The following is a 17,608-nucleotide window of genomic DNA, read 5'->3' as shown; positions in this document are numbered from 1 at the left end:
TAAATGCACAAGGTGGCAGCGACTGCCTCAGGAAGGCAGAAGAAAGAAAAAGCTCCTTCCGCCAAGCCAAAATCATCTCAACCAAAAAGACCACGATGAGGGGGGGGGGCTCTTTCAATCCCTACGGCTGCCCCTAGTTTGGGGGAGACGAAGTGAAGCGGGAGGGGAGGACTGTCCGCCCCCCCCCTTCCCGAGCGCCAGGAGGCCAATTAAGAACGAGCAACTCCCGCCCCCCCCCCGTCTGAAAGCCAGCCGAGGATCTGCAAGGAGGCACCCTAGGGCGGAAAAGAGGGCCGGCAGGGGGCGCTCTCGGGCCGCTGGCCAGATGTGGCCGCCGCAGCTGCAGCGGCAGGAAGGGGAGGCGCGGGGCAGGGCGGCTCCTCCTCCTCTCTAGGGCGCCCCACTTCCTGGCTTTAACCCCTGGCAGGCGCTCCTTCGCCAGGGGAGGATCCCGGCGGCGCCCCCGCGAAAGAGCCGAGCCCGGGGGAGAAGCGGGGGCTGCGCAATCCGGATCCTTTCAAGGTTGCGTCGGCTGGGCTTGGGAGGTTCAGCACCGGGACAGGGGGAGAAAAGCCCTTGCCCGGAGCCCTCTTCGCTGCTCGGGGGGCCATCCCCCCTCCCTTTCCCCCCCTTCCCTGGTGGGGGGCTGCTGAGCAAGGAGCAGGGAGGGAGGGTCGAGGAGCCGGAACGGCCGTGGGCTGCCTGCGAGAGGGAGCCCGACTAGACGGAGCCCCCCCTGCAAAAGCCCCTCTGCCCGAGCCTGGCTGGGGGGGAGGGGGGAGGCAAGGAGGAGAGTGGTGGGCCAGGAGGCCTTTTGGGGGAGAGGAGGGAAGAGCCCCCCCCACCAAACACACACACCGAGAGGGATCCCCTCTAAGTCTCCCAGCAGGTCCAGTGCTTTTCCTGTCATCAGCTTTGGAGAACTTCCAAGATTGTGGTGGTTCTCCGAGAAGATGGAGGGCAAAGACCTAGCCGGGAAAGCACAAAAGGTGGAGGCAGCCGGGGAAGAGTCCTGAATTCTCCCGGGGGGCCTCCATTTGGACCGGCCGTTGAGGGGGGATTCGGCCACCTGGAGGCCGAAGAACCCCGAGAGGTTTGCAGCCAGCTCCATTGTCTTTGCCTTCAGTGGCTGCAGCCAGAAAGGAACACCAAAGCTCAGATGCTGGACCTGGTGGTCCTGGAGCAGTTCCTGGCCGTCCTTCCCCCGGAGATGGCCAACTGGGTGCGGGAGTGTGGCGCCGAGACCAGCTCCCAGGCGGTGGCCCTGGCGGAAGGCTTCCTCCTGAGCCAGGCGGAGGACAAAGAGGTGCAGGTGAGGAGAGATGTCACCGTACAGGAGACATGATTCTTAGTTACACTAAGAAGTCCTCACCAGAATTCTAACACGTCGCCATGTGGTGTTCTCTGAGCTCGGCTGTGTTTTTTCTCGGGGACGTTTCATTACCAAACGACGGAACGTCGTCAGTGCTAAATGCTATGGTAGCTGCAGTGCTACCTCACCAGCACTCATGTTAACGTGGTTTGGTAATGAAACGTCTGCAAGAAAAGAACCAAGCTCAGAGAGCACCAAGGACCCCACAGTCATCATTCTCCTCCTCCTCCTCCCTCTTGCGCTGATGATGTTCCCTAGTTGGGTCAAGAAACGTCTGCAAGAAAACAACCAAGCTCAGAGAGCACCAAGGACCCCAGAGTTCAGCTGTGAGCTACAAGTATTCTCTTCCATCAAATTTCCCGTGTGCCTTTAGGAAATTTGTCGGGATGGATGGAAAGTCAAAAACACTCCTCCCTCCCCACTTAGAGATGGTGGAGATGGATTAGTCTGGGACTGAAGACGAGAATCTTCCTTTCCCGTCATCCAGGCCCCCCCCCCTAAATTTTTCCTTTTGGGTCTTCACATGCAGGAAGGCTCCAGTGAAGTGGACCCACATGGACCCAGAGCAAAGGGGGAACCATCACTTCCTTCTCGGGTGACGTTCTTTAGGGAGATCTCTCAAGAGGAAGAAGCTCAAGATATCTCACCGGGTAAGTTGACTCTCCTTTCTTCCTTTTCTAGACGTTTATATACCTCTGGATTTTCAGGAATTCTAGCCTGAAAGAAATCTTGACTTCTTTCATCTTCAGGAAATTGTTTTGTAGGAGTCACTTCAGCCTGGAAGCTGCTTTATATTCTGCTGTTCCAGAAATGGTTAACAATACGTTCTAAAATTCTTCCTGCGCTCCCTTTATTATTTTTGTAGGGGACCGTACAACATCAGTGGACCTTCTGGAAGCCTCTTCTCCTTTTTCTAGTGGAGCAGCGAGAGCAATTCAGCTGCCAGCTCAGGTAGGAGAAATCTCAGCAGCTAAAATTTGCTGTAAGGAAACTCCAATTCATTAAAGAGCTGAGGGCACCATAATAATTCCCATTGCAGGAATCAAACCTGCATATATAGTATGTATCGTGTTCAACATGTCAAAATGTTCCCCAGACTCTTTGCAGATGCACTACGTGCTTCAATGGATTACAGACTGCCAAGATATAATCTTTAGGGTAGGAGTCCCCAACCCCCAGGTTGTGGATCGGTACGGGCCAGCAACCGGTCCGCACAAACAAGCAAAGCCCCATCCGTGGGATGCAGGCAGCACACAAAACCGCGCCTCCTCCGGTCTGTGGAAAAACTTTACCTCCACGGAACCAGTTCCTGGTGCCCAAAAGGTTGGGGACCTCTGCTTTAGGATATCTGAGTGAAAGATTGGATCCAGGAAGCCTGATCACCCAACGCTTCAGCCTGCAAATCTAATTATTACATTGACTTAACTTCTGTTGACTTCATGGCAACGTCCCTGCAATTTTCTTGGTAACAGCATAAAAGTGGTTGCCTCTTACCTTCTTTGGGTATGTTTCTTAATTTCCTAATCTGGCCTATATCTCTGGCATCTCCTGGTCATCCCGCATTAAAATTCCAAGCGGCCCAATCCCAGAGTGAGCGAGGCCAGGTGCCGTGATCTGCTGAGAGAACACCATCAATACAGGCTCTATCTCTGTTCCATATCAAAGATATAATTTTCCGTTGGCAGTATTAGTGTCATGGTTCCGAAAGAAGAAGCTTTTCAAAGAACTTTGAGGCCTTGTTTACCTTAAAGAATCCTTTTATTGCTACATAGGTTCCAGGGGTACATAATGAAGCCAAAAACTGAATCCTCCCTCCCCCAATCACCCGTAACAAAGCATAACTCACTCCTTCATTTAACAGTCATCAATGACGTTCTCCAATTAGTTTGAAGTGTGAACTTTCCCTCCCGTATCTCGCCTGGTTACAACTGACCTTGGAAATACTGTACTGAAATATTGTTATGGCTAACTATCCCCAGTACATACTTTCCCCCCCTCCCTTCTAACATTGTCTGACTTTAACTCTAGAAGTGATACACAGGTTAAATAAAACATGTCTGCTTCTTCATATATTGTCAACCAAGAACATCCAATGTTAGCAGCCTTGACAATTAGTTCTCATCCAATCAAGTTTCAAAGTATGAGTGGTTTTCAAAGTTTTTTAAAAGTAAAATATGGGCACTGTATTATAATAATAAATAAATAAATAAATAAATAAAGACTGGCAAAAGCAAGCAAGGGTAGTACCAATAGTCATAGGCGCCTTGGGTGCAATCCTAAAACAACTGGAGCACCACTTGAACACCATTGGCATTGACAAATTTGCTGTTAGTCAATTGCAAAAGGTGGCCTTACTAGGAACTGCTTCCATCCTGCGACGATATCTGTAATAGCATCAAACATCCACATCTGCCTATCCCAGGTCCTGGGTAAGGACTCGATAGATAGACAAAATGCCAAATCCAGTCTGAACATCTGGCTGACTGCGATGATTAATAATAATAATAATAATAATAATACCTGCAAAATAACACCCAGGACTTAACAATTGTTGATAAGAAAGACAAAAAAGACTGGATAGTGGATGTGGCAGTGCCTGGAGACAGCAGAATAGACGAGAAAGAACTGGAGAAGATAACAAAATACAAAGACCTACAAATACAAATAGAAAGACTGTGGTAAAGGCAAGCAAAGGTAAATAGGCGCCTTGGGTGCAATCCCAAAACAACTGGAGCACCACATGAACACCATTGGCATTGACAAATTCACCATTAGTCCATTGCAAAAGGCGGCCTTACTAGGAACTGCTTCCATCCTGCGACGGTATCTGTATTACCATCAAACATCCACATCTGCCTATCCCAGGTCCTTGGTAAGGACTCGATAGGTAGACAAAAATGCCAAAGCCAGTCTGAACAGCTGGCTGACTGTGCGATGATCAATAAAAATAATAATAAAGTTGGAAGGGACCTCTATCAATCAAAGTCTTGATGCACGCACAAATCCTGGTATTAAGAGTTCCACAGCTTTGGATAGTTTTTTGAATTTTAGGCCTTGCAGTGGACAATGTTTTTTTTTGTTGTTGTTATTTTTAATAAGAATTAGCTGTTTGTCCTCAGTGTAGGAACCACAGCACTTAGAGATCTGTAGAATTTGTAAATGATTTCTGGCTTTGAAACTAATTCAAAATTTTTGCTTTGGTTCAACCGATGCGCTAGATGGCCAAAATTTGTGAATAGTGACCACAACTGTATTTACTGTTAGCTGGAAATGCTGCCTCTGGCCCAGATGTCATTAAGGCTGCTGATTTCATTTATTCAATATAGATTCTGCATAACTCTGAAAAAATCTGAGATAGATAGATAGTTAGATAGATAGATAGATAGATAGATGATAGATAGATAACCCTTATTGTCATTTTTTTACTGTAGGCACAATGGCACACATTAAAAATGAAATTTAGTTGCTTGCTCTCAAAGTGTACACACACATAACACATTTAAACATACTACATACAACATATGTATGGACTTACACCATTACATATGTAACATATAAATATTAATCACTCTCCATCTTGAATACATAATGGAAGGAGGAAGCTTGAGAGTTCACAAGGTTAATACTGTATGGAACGAAAGTGACTGAATTTGGATGTTATAATAATATATTGTTTATAGCAGTGGTGGCGAACCTATGGCACGCGTGCCAGAGGCGGCACTCAGAGCCCCCTCTGTGGGCACGCATGCTGTCGCCCCAGCCCCGCCTCCCCTGCGGCCCCCTCCTCACCAGCAGCCCCCCCCCCTGGAGGAGAGTCACCCCCAGTCACGGCCCGCACGGAGTGCGCAGCCAAGGACATGGCAGCCGGGCAGCAGGGAGAAGACCGTAATCCTTACGCCCCATCACGTGCAGATGATGTTGCGGGGTGTGGGCAGAGGGCGTGGCTGCCATGGCGCTGCAGGGCCACCTGGGCGATCTGTGGCGGGCCATGAAGAGAGTGGGTGGCCCTGCGGGCAGGCAGGGCAGGGGCAGAGCAGGCAGGGCAGGAGGCGGGGTGGGGGCGGGTGGGCGGGTTTGGGGCACTCAGTCTCTGAAAGGTTCGCCATCACTGGTTTATAGTAATGCCAGTAATGAAAAAAATTAGTGGGGATATAAAGTTGAAGAAATAGTAAAAAAATGAGCAGGTTAAAATATTGTGGGATTTCTGAATACAAACTGAAAAGGCTCATAACACCCCAGATTTAATTTGTGGTTGAAAAGAAGTAAATGTGGATAAGTGATGTGGCAGTGCCAGGGGATAACAGAATAGAAGACAAGAACTGGAGTAGATCATAAAGTGCCAATGAAGGTGAATATCTGTAGCTCAGGATTGAAATAAGGGGTCCTTGGTGCTCTCTGAGCTTGCTTTTTTTTTTTTTTTTTGCAGACATTTCATTATTGTAACTAGGTAACATCAGCAGCACTGACAATGTTAGGGTAATGAAATGTCTGCAAGAAAACAAGCAAGCTCAAAGAGCGCCAAGGATCCCTCAGATCATAAAGATCTGAACATTAAAGTTGAAAGGTTATGGCATCAACTAGCTGCCGTGGCCCCAAGGATGATCAGCAGACTGTGTTTAATACCAAAACATCTTGGATAGCACTTAGAAAAATGTGCGCATTGACAAAATTTCCATCCATCAGTTAAAAAGGCCACATTGCTTAGATAAACACATATGCTACGCCTATATATTCTGACATCCTAGGTCAGGGGTTGGCAACCTTGGCTCTTTTATGACTCGTGGACTTCAACTCCCAGAATTCCTGAGCCAGCCATGCTGAGGGGAAAGGGAGAGGTTGCCAAGCTGAGTCAGGCTGGCTCAGGATTCTGGGAGTTGAAGTCCACAAATCATGAGGGGGCCATAGTTCCCCCATGCTGGCTGAGGAATTCTGGGAGTTGAAGTCCACAAGTCACAAAAGAGCCAAGGTTGCCTACTCCTGTCCTAGGTTCTTGGGATGAGTATGAGGGCCAACATCAGCTAAAAACTGGCAGTTGTGATTTCACACTATTGTGTATATACTTCCAAAAACAAACCAGATAAAATATAAAAAAAGAACCATATGGCAAATGCGGTCAACTACAGAGCTCACAATGGATACTGTAGCCTAAGCTAGGTTTTAACCAATCCGAAACCTTCATCAGAGCTGGAGACTCCCAGATTTCGGGGGGGGGGGCATCCTGGCTCTCTAAAGTTGACCCTGTTTAAGAAGGGATCCAAAGTACCACGGGAGATAGGGGATGCCTCAAATAACTGGGTCCTAGGCCATTATAGTCAGCACCTTGAATTGCATCCAGAAGCAAATGGGCAGCAGTGCAGATCACAAAACACAGCCATGCCAAGACTGCTCATGCCATTCTGGGCCAGTTGAAGCTTCCAGGTGGTTTTCAAGGGCAGACCTACCTAGAGTACACTGCAGTAGTCAAGTTCACTGGGGGCATGAATAACTGGAGGGCCTCCTCCTCCAGGAAAGAGCACAATTGGTGCACTAATTGAAGTTGCATAAAGGCAACCTTGGCTAAGGTGCCCTCTGCTCATTAAGCAGGAGCTGTAAATCAAAGATCACACACATACACTGTACACACACACACAGATTATGCACCACACTTGAATGGGGAAGAACAGCTTCATTACCAGGCTAGCTAAAATCTTCAGCGGCGTTTAGGGTGTCAGTGCTTTTCTGTTTTGTAAGGGCTTCAGGGGTGGGTGTGTCAAGTGAGGCTCTTTTGATGGGTCAGGTGTGAGTCATCAGAGAGAGGCTTGTGATGGGGAGGTTATTTCAGGTCAGGATCGGTGGAGGGTGTGAATTATCAGCGGGTCAAGTGTGAGTCATCAGTGAGTCATCTTATTAAACAGAAGTGCTCTGACTCAGACCTCCCCTAAACACCGCTGAAGATGTTACCTAGCCTGGTAACGAAATGTTCGGAAACCAACCCACAAGCTCAGAGAACGAACCTTCACCCTCATCTTACACCCGAGCTACAGATATTCTCCACTATTGCAAAGTACAACTTCACCCAAGGTCAAAGTTACACTCTCCCTGGATCTAAGGGGCCCTAACAACCACAACCACTCCGTCCTTGGTAGGACTGAGCTGAAGACATGTCCATCCAGGTCCCTGCAACCTCCAGGCAGAGAGACAACACTTGGACAGCCTCATTTGACCAGCCTGGAGTTGAAACCCGGTGGTTTCATGTGGATGTTGAATTGGGGGGAGGGAGAGCACCAAGCCTTGTGGTATTCCCACAAAGGATGACATCTCCCTCCCACCCAATTAATGGAATGGAGTAGAGTAGAGTATATAGAGTAGAGCAGAGCAGAGCAGAGTAGAGTAGAATAGAATAGAATAGAATAGAATATGGAATAGAATAGAATAGAAAAGAAAATGGAATAGAATAGAATAGAATGGAATAGAATAGAATAGAAAAGAAAATGGAATAGAATAGAATAGAATAGAATAGAATAGAATAGAATAGAATAGAATAGAATAGAATAGAATAGAATAGAGCTGGAAGGGACCTTGGAGGTCTTCTAGTCCAGCCCCCTGCTCAAGCAGGAGAATCTATATCGTCCCAGATCGGTGAATGTCCAGTCTCTTCTTAAAAATCTCCAGTGATGAAGCACCCACGATTTCTGGAGGCAAGCTGTTCCACTGGTTGATTGTCCTCACTCTCAGGAAGTTTCTCCTTAAATTCCAGGTTGCTTCTCTCTTTGATCATTTTCCAACCATTGTTTCTTGTCCTGCCCTCTGGTGCTTTGGTGAACAATCTGATCCCCTCTGCCTTGTGGTAGCCCCTCAAATACTGGGACACGGCTATCATGTCTCCCCTATTTCCTCTTTTCTTTAGACTAGCCAAACCCACGTCCCACAGCTGTTCTTTGTATGTTTTAGTCTCCAGGCCTTTGATCATTAATACTGACTGAAACCAGCCCTGGAGGAAGGAAGAGAACCACCACAAAATAGTTCCCCAGGTTCCCATGTCCAAGAAGGCTACCATAGTTGACCGCATCAAAAGGTGCTGAGAGATTAAGAAGAAGAAGGAAAAAGGCACCACTTCCAGCCTGGTTTTGCCGCGGGCCACCCTCAAGCACCACCAAGGTTGTCTCCACACTGAATCCTAACCCTGAATCCTGCCGGAAACAGACCAAAACAACCTGCTTGCTCCAGGGTTCTCGGCAGCTGCAGGCTGACCACCTTCTCCACACCTTACTTCCTTAAAAAGTAACTTAACCTTCACATTCTGTGTCTTGCTTGCTACATGTCAAGCCTGCCTCAGCTTGAACCTTAAGTAAAAACAATCCTTGACTCCATTTGTTGAGAAAGGTATAGTGAAATGTTGTTGTTGTTAATTGCGAAGTCGTGTCTGACCCATGGCGACCCCATGGACAACATTCCTCCAGGTCTTCCTGTCCTCTACTATCTTCTGGAGTCCATTTAAATTCACACCTACTGCTTCAGTGACTCCATCCAGCCATCTCATTCTCTGTCGTCCCCTTCTTCTATTGCCCTCAATCTTTCCCAGCATTAGGCTCTTCTCCAGTGAATCCTTCTTTCTCATTAGGTGGCCAAGTACTTGAGTTTCAACTTCAGGATCTGGCCTTCTAAAGAGCAGTCGGGGTTGATCTCTTCTAGGACTGACCGGTTTGAACGCCTTGCAGTCCAAGGGACTCACAGGAGTCTTCTCCAGCACCATAGTTCAAAGGCCTCAATTCTTTTGCATATACAAATACAGTAGGGCAAAAAGGTGTAAATCTTGCACCAGACATCCCCAAGTGTGATTCTCCCTCCCTTAGACGCTTCCCATTGCTTGGCCCTCATGTCCAGTCAAATTTAAAGGAGATGTTTTGGGAACTGTTACTCGAAATGTGGGCTGGTATGCAGCCAGCGGTCTAACCACAATGAACTGTTATCGCCCCCGAGTTCTCCTCCCTCTCACCTTCTCCCATGGCAGACTGGCACTAAGCAAAGCGTGAGGTGGCAGTTCTGACACTACAGTTCCATTATTTGATAGCCTTGATTGTTCTAAGCCAGGGGTAGGCAACCTTGGCTCTTATATGACTCGTGGACTTCAACTCTCAGAATTCCTGAGCCAGCCATGCTGAGGGGAAAGGGAGAGGTTTCCAAGCTGAGCCAGGCTGGCTCAGGAATTCTGGGAGTTGAAGTCCACAAGTCATAAAACGGCCTAGGCCTAGGCCAGACGTAGGCAAGCTTGGCTCTTTTATGACTGGTGGACTTCAACTTCCAAAATTCCTGAGGCAGCCATGCTGAGGCAACAGGGAGAGGTTTCCAAGCTGAGCCATGCTGGCTCAGGAATTCTGGGAGTTGAAGTCCACCAGTCATAAAAGAGCCAAGCTTGTCTACCCCTGTTCTAAGCCATGGCATAAAGGGCCACTGAAGTCAGCATCCCTGGGATCATCTGATTTCCTTTCTTTTTGCAAAATGTTGCTCTCCTTCTGGGTCTAATGGAAAAAAAAGGGGGGGGATTGGAATAATTTAATATAATTTTTATAATAATATAAAATTGATTTTTATATGGTGAAAAAAGCAAAGTTCTACATTTAGGCAAGAAAAACCAAATGCACAAGTACAGCACAGGTGGCACCTTGCTCAATAGCAGTAACTGTGAGAGGGACCTCGGAGTCCTAGTAGACAATCACCTAAATATGAGCCAGCCATGTGCTGCAGCTGCCAAAAAAGCCAACACAGTGCTGGGCTGCATGAACAGAGGGATAGAATCAAGATCACGTGAAGTGTTAATACCACTTTACAATGCCTTGGTAAGGTCACACTTGGAAAACGGCATCCAGTTTTGGTCACCACGATGTAAAAAAGAGGTTGAGACTCTAGAAAAAGTACAGAGAAGAGCAACAAAGATGATTAGGGGACTGGAGGCCAAAGCATATAAGAACGGCTGCTGGAATTGGGTATGTCTAGTTTAACAAAGAGAAGGATGAGGGGGGACATGATAGCAGCACTCCACTATCTCAGAGGCTGCCACAAAGAAGAGGGAGTGAAGCTATTTTCCAAAGCGCCTGAAGGCAGGACAAGAAGCAACGGGTGGAAACTAATCAAGGAGAGAAGCAACCTAGAACTAAGGAGAAACTTCCTGACAGTTAGAACAATTAACCAGTGGAACAACCTGCCTCCAGAAGCGGTGAATGCTCCAACACTGGAAGTTTTTAAGAAGAGACTGGACAGCCATTTGTCTGAAATGGTATAGGGTTTCCTCCTGAGCAGGGGGTTGGACTAGATGAACTCCAAGGTCCCTTCCAACTTTACTATTATTATTATTATTATATATGTCGATGGCAGCAAGTCTGCTCTACGCACAAAAATGGAAGGATCTTTCGATTCCCACCATGGACGAATGGCTACAAAAGCTGACGGAATGAGCAGAGAGGGCTAAATTGACGGTTTTGATAAAAGAAAAGAATAGAAGGACTTTTGTTTCTCCTCAGAAACCGCTTCTGGACTTTGTGCTTGAGGTAGAGAAAAAAAATACCACAGTTTTGGGTTTTTCTGATTAGATTGATTTGTTGCTATAGAAGTGGCTCATTCATATTACTATAGAAATGTAAAAAGTTGAGATTCAATGTTCATGCCTTATTTTACTGCAACAGAGGGAGTCGGAAGTCAATGCTTTTTTTCCCCCTTTCCCCCCTCTTCTCCACACTTCTCTTTTTCCCTTTCCCCTACCTTTGTTTCCTATTATTTGCTTCTGTTTTTTTTTTTTCGTATTTTGTGTTACAAGCGAATAAAAATTAAAATTTCTGCAAAATGTTGTTTACCCCAAAAGGGAATAAAGCAGTGATGGCGAACCTTTTAGAGATCAAGTGGCCAAAAACTGCCTCCGCCCCGCCCCCCCGCTCCACCCCTGCCCTGTCCCACCCCACCCTCCTGCTCTGTCCCGCCACTGCTCCCCACCCCACCCACCCGCTCCCCACCCCACCCACTGTCTCCACGGCCCACTGTAGATTGCCCAGGCAGTCCAGAAGCACTGTGGCGGCCATGCCCTCCACCCACACCCTACAGCAGGGGTAGTCAACCTTGGCTCTTTTATGACTCGTGGACTTCAATTCCCAGAATTCCTGAGCCAGCTAGGGAGTTGAAGTCCATGAGTCATAAAAGAGCCAAGGTTGATTACCCCTGCCCTACAGCATCAACTGCGCATGACAGGGCGTGAGGGAAGAGTCTTGTCCCTGCTGCCCAACTGCCATGTCCTTGACTGTGCTGCTCTGTGCAGGCCACGCCCAGAGGTGACTCTCCTCCAGGGGGCTGCTGGTGAGAAGGGGGCTGCTGGTGAGGAGGGAGCTGTGGGGGAGGCAGGGCTGGGGTGACGGCGCGCGTGCCCACAGAGAGGGCTCTGAGTGCCACACGTGCCAGAGGTTCACCACACTGGAATATAGCATGATGGATATATAGTAATACCTATGCTGGCCTCTTGTGTGTCAAAACTTTCTTGAGTTTCTCAGTTAAGCAGGAATGTTCTTGTTTTCTTTCCAGAGTGCTGTGTCTTTCCAGGAGGTAGCAGTGTGTTTCACAAAGGAGGAGTGGGCCCTGCTGGATTCCATGCAGAAATCCCTCCATGGAGAAGTCATGATGGAAAATTCCAGAAATGTGACTTCTCTGGGTAAGGGCCCTTACTTCTTTGAGTTCAGGGTGGAACGGAAAGCAAGTAAGAACTAATCAAGCGGAAGTCCCTACGCCAGTCATGGCGAACCTTTTAGAGACTGAGTGCCCAAATTGCAACCCAAAACCCACTTACGTATCGTCGGGTGCCGGGTAGGTGTGGCCCATTGGGTGGGTGTGGCCCATTGGGTGGGTGTGGCTGCGGTGGTAACGGCAGACTGGGTGGGACTAAAAAGTTCAATCAATCAATTCCAACTTTGTGAGATCTCTTTTTTCCCACAAGAAGTTGAACTTGATTGATTGATTGAACCTTTTTTTTTTTTTTTTGCACACGGCAGCGGAGGCCTATAGCGAAAAGGTTTTATAAAACCCAGCTGAAGGGCTAGGACTGAAGTGATGGCATGAGTGCCCACAGAGAGGGCTCTGCATGCCACCTGGGCACGCATGCCATAGGTTCACCACCACAGCCCTATACAGTCATTTGTCCCTGAGACTTTCCCCTTCTTTCTTGTTCAAGATTTCCATTCATTTCCATCCAAGCACGCCTTTCTTTTCCTCTCAAGTTGCCTTTCATATATTTTGCCACTGGATCCATGTTCCTTCTCTCCCTTTTGTATTCAGTCCACATTCTTTGAAACCCCTGGTGGTCTGTATTCCTATTAATGACATGGTCAGCCATATAATCCGTGCAAAGTTGTCAAATAGATGATTATTGTACGAGCAGGGAATACCAGAAGATTCAAGGATGAGAATACAGACCCAACATTCACAGAAGATGCATTTTCACTCCTTCCCATCAAATCACATCAAATTCACTGTACCAGTCAACATCAAAGGTCATCAGAGGCTACTTTTAGATTTGCATCATAATCCTCTTTCCTGTATCCCCCTAGAGATCTGGCAGGACATATAATTTCATATATGATGATTGATGATGTACATACCTATCCAACATACATACATTGTGGTCCTGATGTCCAGAGTTTTCGATTATGAAAAAAAAACAACCTTTCCTGATTCTTTCGACAATAATGATGGGTAAATATTTTCCCTAGCCCAGAGGTAGGGAACCTTGGCTCTTTTATGACTCGTTGACTTCAGCTCCCAGAATTCCTGAGCCAGCATGGAATTTTGGGAGTTGAAGTCAACGAGTCATAAAAGAGCCAAGGTTGCCTACCCCTGCCTTAGCCAATCCAGGTTAATGATGGTCTCCAAGATGCAAAAGTTTCGTGTTCAGTTGATTGACTCCGGTTGGCTAAAATTTAAAATCCTAATGCTTGCAAGCAACATAGTCCTTTTAACTAAAACACATTTTAATTACTGCGTTTTTCTTTCCTCTTCTTTTTTTGTTCCTTGTTTAAATCTTTATTTACTAGCAAGGGGGGAAAAAACAGCTCACAAAATCAGTGGGAAATACTCCAGCAAAGAAATAACATTTGAAATAGTTGTGTAAACAAAATCTAATACGGTGGTTTCTCAGCACTCATTGTTAATTGGCTCCGGGAGGTATGATGAGTACCAAAAACAACAAGTACCAAACCATTTTCTCCCATAAGGAATAATGTAGTGATTCACAAGGCAGCTGACAACGACAAGTTCTAGCTTGTATGTTGTGTACCAAACAAATGACGAGTAGCGGGACAAAATGTTGGTGTCAAAATGCATTTGATCAGTTTCAAAGCAGTTGAGTACTAAGGTACCATTGTATATAGATTTTATTTTTATTTTATTTTATTTTTAAAATAAACAAAACAAAGCAAAACATAACACACATACACACACAGTATATACTCCCCCCCCCGGTTTTTTAACAGCGATTACGTAACGGTAATCTTCTATTATTTACATTTCCCCCCTTATTCTTTTTTAGAATATTTGTCCTTATTGCCCCGTTGTTTCTTATTTACATTTTTCTTCCTTCATATTCTATTTCTTACTAAGAATAATTCATATTATTATTATACATTATTATACACATATTTTCACTTTTGATCTTTCCATATTTATTCTCCTCTATTATTTCTAGTCTCCAACCAGTCATACCACTTGTTCCATGTTATATAGTACTCTGTGACTTCCTTTTCTTTTATCTCTTTTGTTCATTTGTCCATCTCAGCAAATTGTATATAGGTTTTAACAATATAGAAAGAGAACTTTGGAAATGCTGATCAACTCCCATTAGAATTAGCTTATTAACTAATAGAAGTTGATCTTCTGTGCCTTACCCAGTTTCTGTGTGAAAGGTCTTACGGTAGAAGATTTACACTTCTTTTTTTAATCTCTCTTTTTTTCTTTTTCTCATTCATTTCCCCCCCCCCTCCCCCCAAGTAGGAGATGAGCAGGAAACTGTGAATGATCAGGAACTAAATAGAGTGATGTCAGAAACATTTGAAGAAGAAGTGGGACAGGAGACTTCTGAAAGTCACTGGAGCTCAAAGATACATGACGAATACCACCTTCAGTATATGGGAGATAATGCATCCCTTTCCCAAGGTGTGGAAGTCCTTGAGTCCTCAATCCAGCAGGAACACGCGGAAAACAGAACTAACTCTTGGCTACTGCATAGCACTATATTAAAAAATAACTTGGACTTAGATAATCAGTGTGCAACCGAAACGGAATATAACTATGATGAAGGCAGAAATCCTGAATTGTCTTGCGGGCAGACCTTCCCTCCTCCTTCATGTCCAGAAATCCACACTGGGGAGAATTCCTATAAATGCACAGAGTCCGGAGAGGAGCTCAGTGATCCCGGTAACCTTGCTTCCCCAAAAACAACGCGTACGGGCAAAAGAGCGCATAAATATTTAGAGCATGGAAAAAAGAGCCTCAAGCAGAGTGGTCTGCTTACTGTCCAGACGAAGCTTCACAATGAGAAACCATATCAATGCAAGGAGTGTGGAAAGAGCTTCAGGAGCAGCAGCCACCTAACTTCCCATCATAGGATCCACACCGGAGAAAAACCTTATAAATGTATAGAGTGTGGGAAGAGCTTTAGGCAACGTAGTCATCTTATTTCTCACAGAAGGATCCACTCAGGTGAAAAACCATACACGTGCATCGAGTGTGGAGAGAGCTTCAGGTTAAGCAGTCAGCTGACGTATCATATGTGGAACCACACGGGGGAGAAGCCGTATAGTTGTGCGGAATGCGGAAAAAGTTTCAGCAATGTCAGTTCCCTCACTTGCCATAAAACCATCCATACGGGAGAGAAACGATACAAATGCACGGAGTGTGGAAAACGGTTCAGGAACAGCAGTCATCTTACTTCCCATAAAAGGATCCATACAGGGGAGAAACCATATAAATGCACAGAGTGTGGGAAGTGCTTCAGAGACAGCTCTGCCCTGGTGTCTCATAGAACAATCCACACAGGAGAGAAACCGTACAAATGTATGGAGTGCGGAAAGAGCTTCAGCCAAGGATACTCTCTTACGACCCATCAGATGATCCATTCAGGGGAGAGGCCCTATAAATGTATGCAGTGTGGAAAGAGCTTCAAATGGAATAGTCACCTTACTGCACATCAAAGGATCCACACGGGAGAAAAACCATACAAATGTGTGCAGTGCGGAAAGAGCTTCAAAAACAGGAGTAATCTCACTAGCCATAAAAGGATCCACACGGGAGAAAAACCGTATAAATGCATGGAATGTGGCAAGTGTTTCAGAGGCAGCTCTGCCCTTATTTGCCATAAAACAATCCACACGGGAGAAAAACCATATAAATGTATTGAATGCGGAAAGAGTTTCAGCAGAGGCAGCTCCCTTACTTTCCACAAAAGGATTCACACAGGGGAGAAACCCTATCAGTGTCTGGAGTGTGGAAAGAGCTTCAACCAGAGTAATTCCCTTATTTTCCATAGTAGTGTCCACACGGGGGAGAAACCGTTTAAATGTACAGAATGTGGAAAAAGCTTCAGCAAAGAAGGTTGCTTTGTTTCCCACAAAAGGATCCACACAGGGGAGAAACCTTATCAATGTCTGGAGTGTGGAAAGACGTTCAGATTGAACAGTCAGCTTACATCTCATCAAAGGATCCACACGGGAGAGAAACCATATCACTGTATGGAGTGTGGAAAGACGTTCAGATTAAGCAGTGATCTTACTTCCCATAAAAGGATCCACACAGGAGAGAAACCGTATGAATGCATGGGATGCGGAAAAAGCTTCAAGCGCAGCAGTGACCTTACTTCCCATAAAAGGATCCATACTGGAGAAAGACCATATGAGTGTCTGGAGTGTGGAAAGACCTTCACAATGCGATCATCCCTAACGTCTCATAAAAGGATCCACACAGGGGAGAAACCGTATCAGTGCACAGAGTGTGGAAAGAGCTTCCGTGAAAATGGATCTCTCACTATTCATAAGAGGATCCACACAGGAGAGAAACCGTATCAATGTATGGAGTGTGGAATGAGCTTCAGGTTGCGCAGTCAGCTTGCATCTCATAAGAGTATGCATAGGAGTTTATCCATAGAGCCTGCACTGTAGGAGAAGGAAATGGCATTGATTAGAACAGGCAAAACCATCCCCTTCCCAGGGGCAATATTAACCCTCTCTACTCAGCCACAGAAGGCCCAGGAGTGCAGAGATACTGAGAGGTGAGCAAAGGCTTTGGGTAGCAAGGCCCTTACATGACAAGCCATAAAAAATATCTTTAGAAACTTACTATGTTCGTATAACACACTGTTCACTCAAATACATCATTATTTTTGTAACTCTGTTCCACTGTCTCACGGATTCCACATCTGACTTCACTAACCAAGGCACCCATCACATACATGCTTAATACAATTATTTTCGACAATCGTATGTATATTCTCGTTTGTGTAAGTGTATAAGGAGAGATCTCCTCCCTTTTTAGATTTTTGCTTCTGTCTCTAGTACTATAATAAATATATTCTTTGGTGGACAGTGTTCTAGTTTCCCTTTTGAATAAAATCTTGGGATAGTTTGTGGGAGAATCTAATCTTAGAGGGAAACTGGTACTAACATGGGTTTCATTGGGTGTTGAAAGTACAGGAGCAAATGGAGGAGAATATTTGAGCCGAGGTGGCGCAGCAGTTAGGGTGCAGTACTGCAGGCCACTTTAGCTGACTGTGTTCAGCAGGTCAGCGGTTCAAATCTCACCGGCTCAAGGTTGACTCAGCCTTCCATCCTTCCGGGTTAGGTAAAATGAGGACCCAGATTGTTGGGGGCAATGTAAATATATACATACATTGCTTACTGGTGTACACCGCTTAGAGAGTGCTTGCACTTAAAGTGGTATATAAGTCTCATAAATAAATAAATAAATAAATATTTGTAGCTCAGAGTGGAAGTGATGGGCCCCTGATGCTCTCTGAGCTCAGTTGTTTTCTTGCACACATTTCATTATTAAACAAGGCAACACCATCAGTGCTGGGTACAGGAATAGTTAACAGTATAGTATAGAAACAGTTATCTTATTGTTCCTCAATGAATCCGTCAAGAAACAGTTTTGTAACTTTATGGAGGTTTCTGGAACTTTTCATTGGACCATGATGAGCCAACCATTTAAAGGGTGATCCACCAGCGTACAGGAAAT

At 45.8% G+C, this 17,608-nt stretch overlaps 1 protein-coding gene across 7 annotated transcripts; it reads left to right on the top strand.

Moving 5' to 3' along the window:
- The first annotated feature begins 350 nt into the window (after positions 1-350).
- LOC120301587 (zinc finger protein 420-like) lies at positions 351-16,956 on the top strand. Of its 7 annotated transcripts, none has more exons than XM_039329021.1 (6): positions 351-522; positions 1,127-1,312; positions 1,902-2,022; positions 2,238-2,323; positions 11,915-12,041; positions 14,369-16,956. In XM_039329021.1, the coding sequence occupies exons 2-6, from the start codon at positions 1,160-1,162 to the stop codon at positions 16,531-16,533; spliced, it is 2,652 nt and encodes an 883-aa protein (XP_039184955.1). In that variant the 5' UTR covers positions 351-522; positions 1,127-1,159; the 3' UTR covers positions 16,534-16,956. The 7 variants fall into 7 exon arrangements, with proteins under 7 accessions (XP_039184955.1, XP_039184957.1, XP_039184956.1 ...); XM_039329023.1 differs by lacking the exon at positions 1,127-1,312 and adding an exon at positions 8,303-8,632 and having other exon boundaries at positions 360-522; XM_039329022.1 differs by lacking the exon at positions 1,127-1,312 and adding an exon at positions 8,303-8,734 and having other exon boundaries at positions 360-522.
- The last annotated feature ends 652 nt before the right edge of the window (positions 16,957-17,608 follow it).

The sequence above is a fragment of the Crotalus tigris genome, unplaced genomic scaffold, assembly GCF_016545835.1.
Source record: "Crotalus tigris isolate CLP2741 ecotype Arizona unplaced genomic scaffold, ASM1654583v1 scf7180000024386.1433019, whole genome shotgun sequence".
Lineage (NCBI taxonomy): Eukaryota > Metazoa > Chordata > Lepidosauria > Squamata > Viperidae > Crotalus > Crotalus tigris.
The sequence above is the reverse complement of the archived record's forward strand: the minus strand, read 5'-3'. Positions and strand labels throughout refer to the sequence as shown.

Coding starts and splice junctions, on each gene's coding strand:
- LOC120301587 (XM_039329018.1), top strand. CDS start 954: ATGGAGGGCAAAGACCTAGCCGGGAAAGCACAAAAG. Junction 990..1,126: donor TAGCCGGGAAAGCACAAAAG/GTGGAGGCAGCC, acceptor CTTTGCCTTCAG/TGGCTGCAGCCAGAAAGGAA. Junction 2,324..11,914: donor CAATTCAGCTGCCAGCTCAG/GTAGGAGAAATC, acceptor TTTTCTTTCCAG/AGTGCTGTGTCTTTCCAGGA.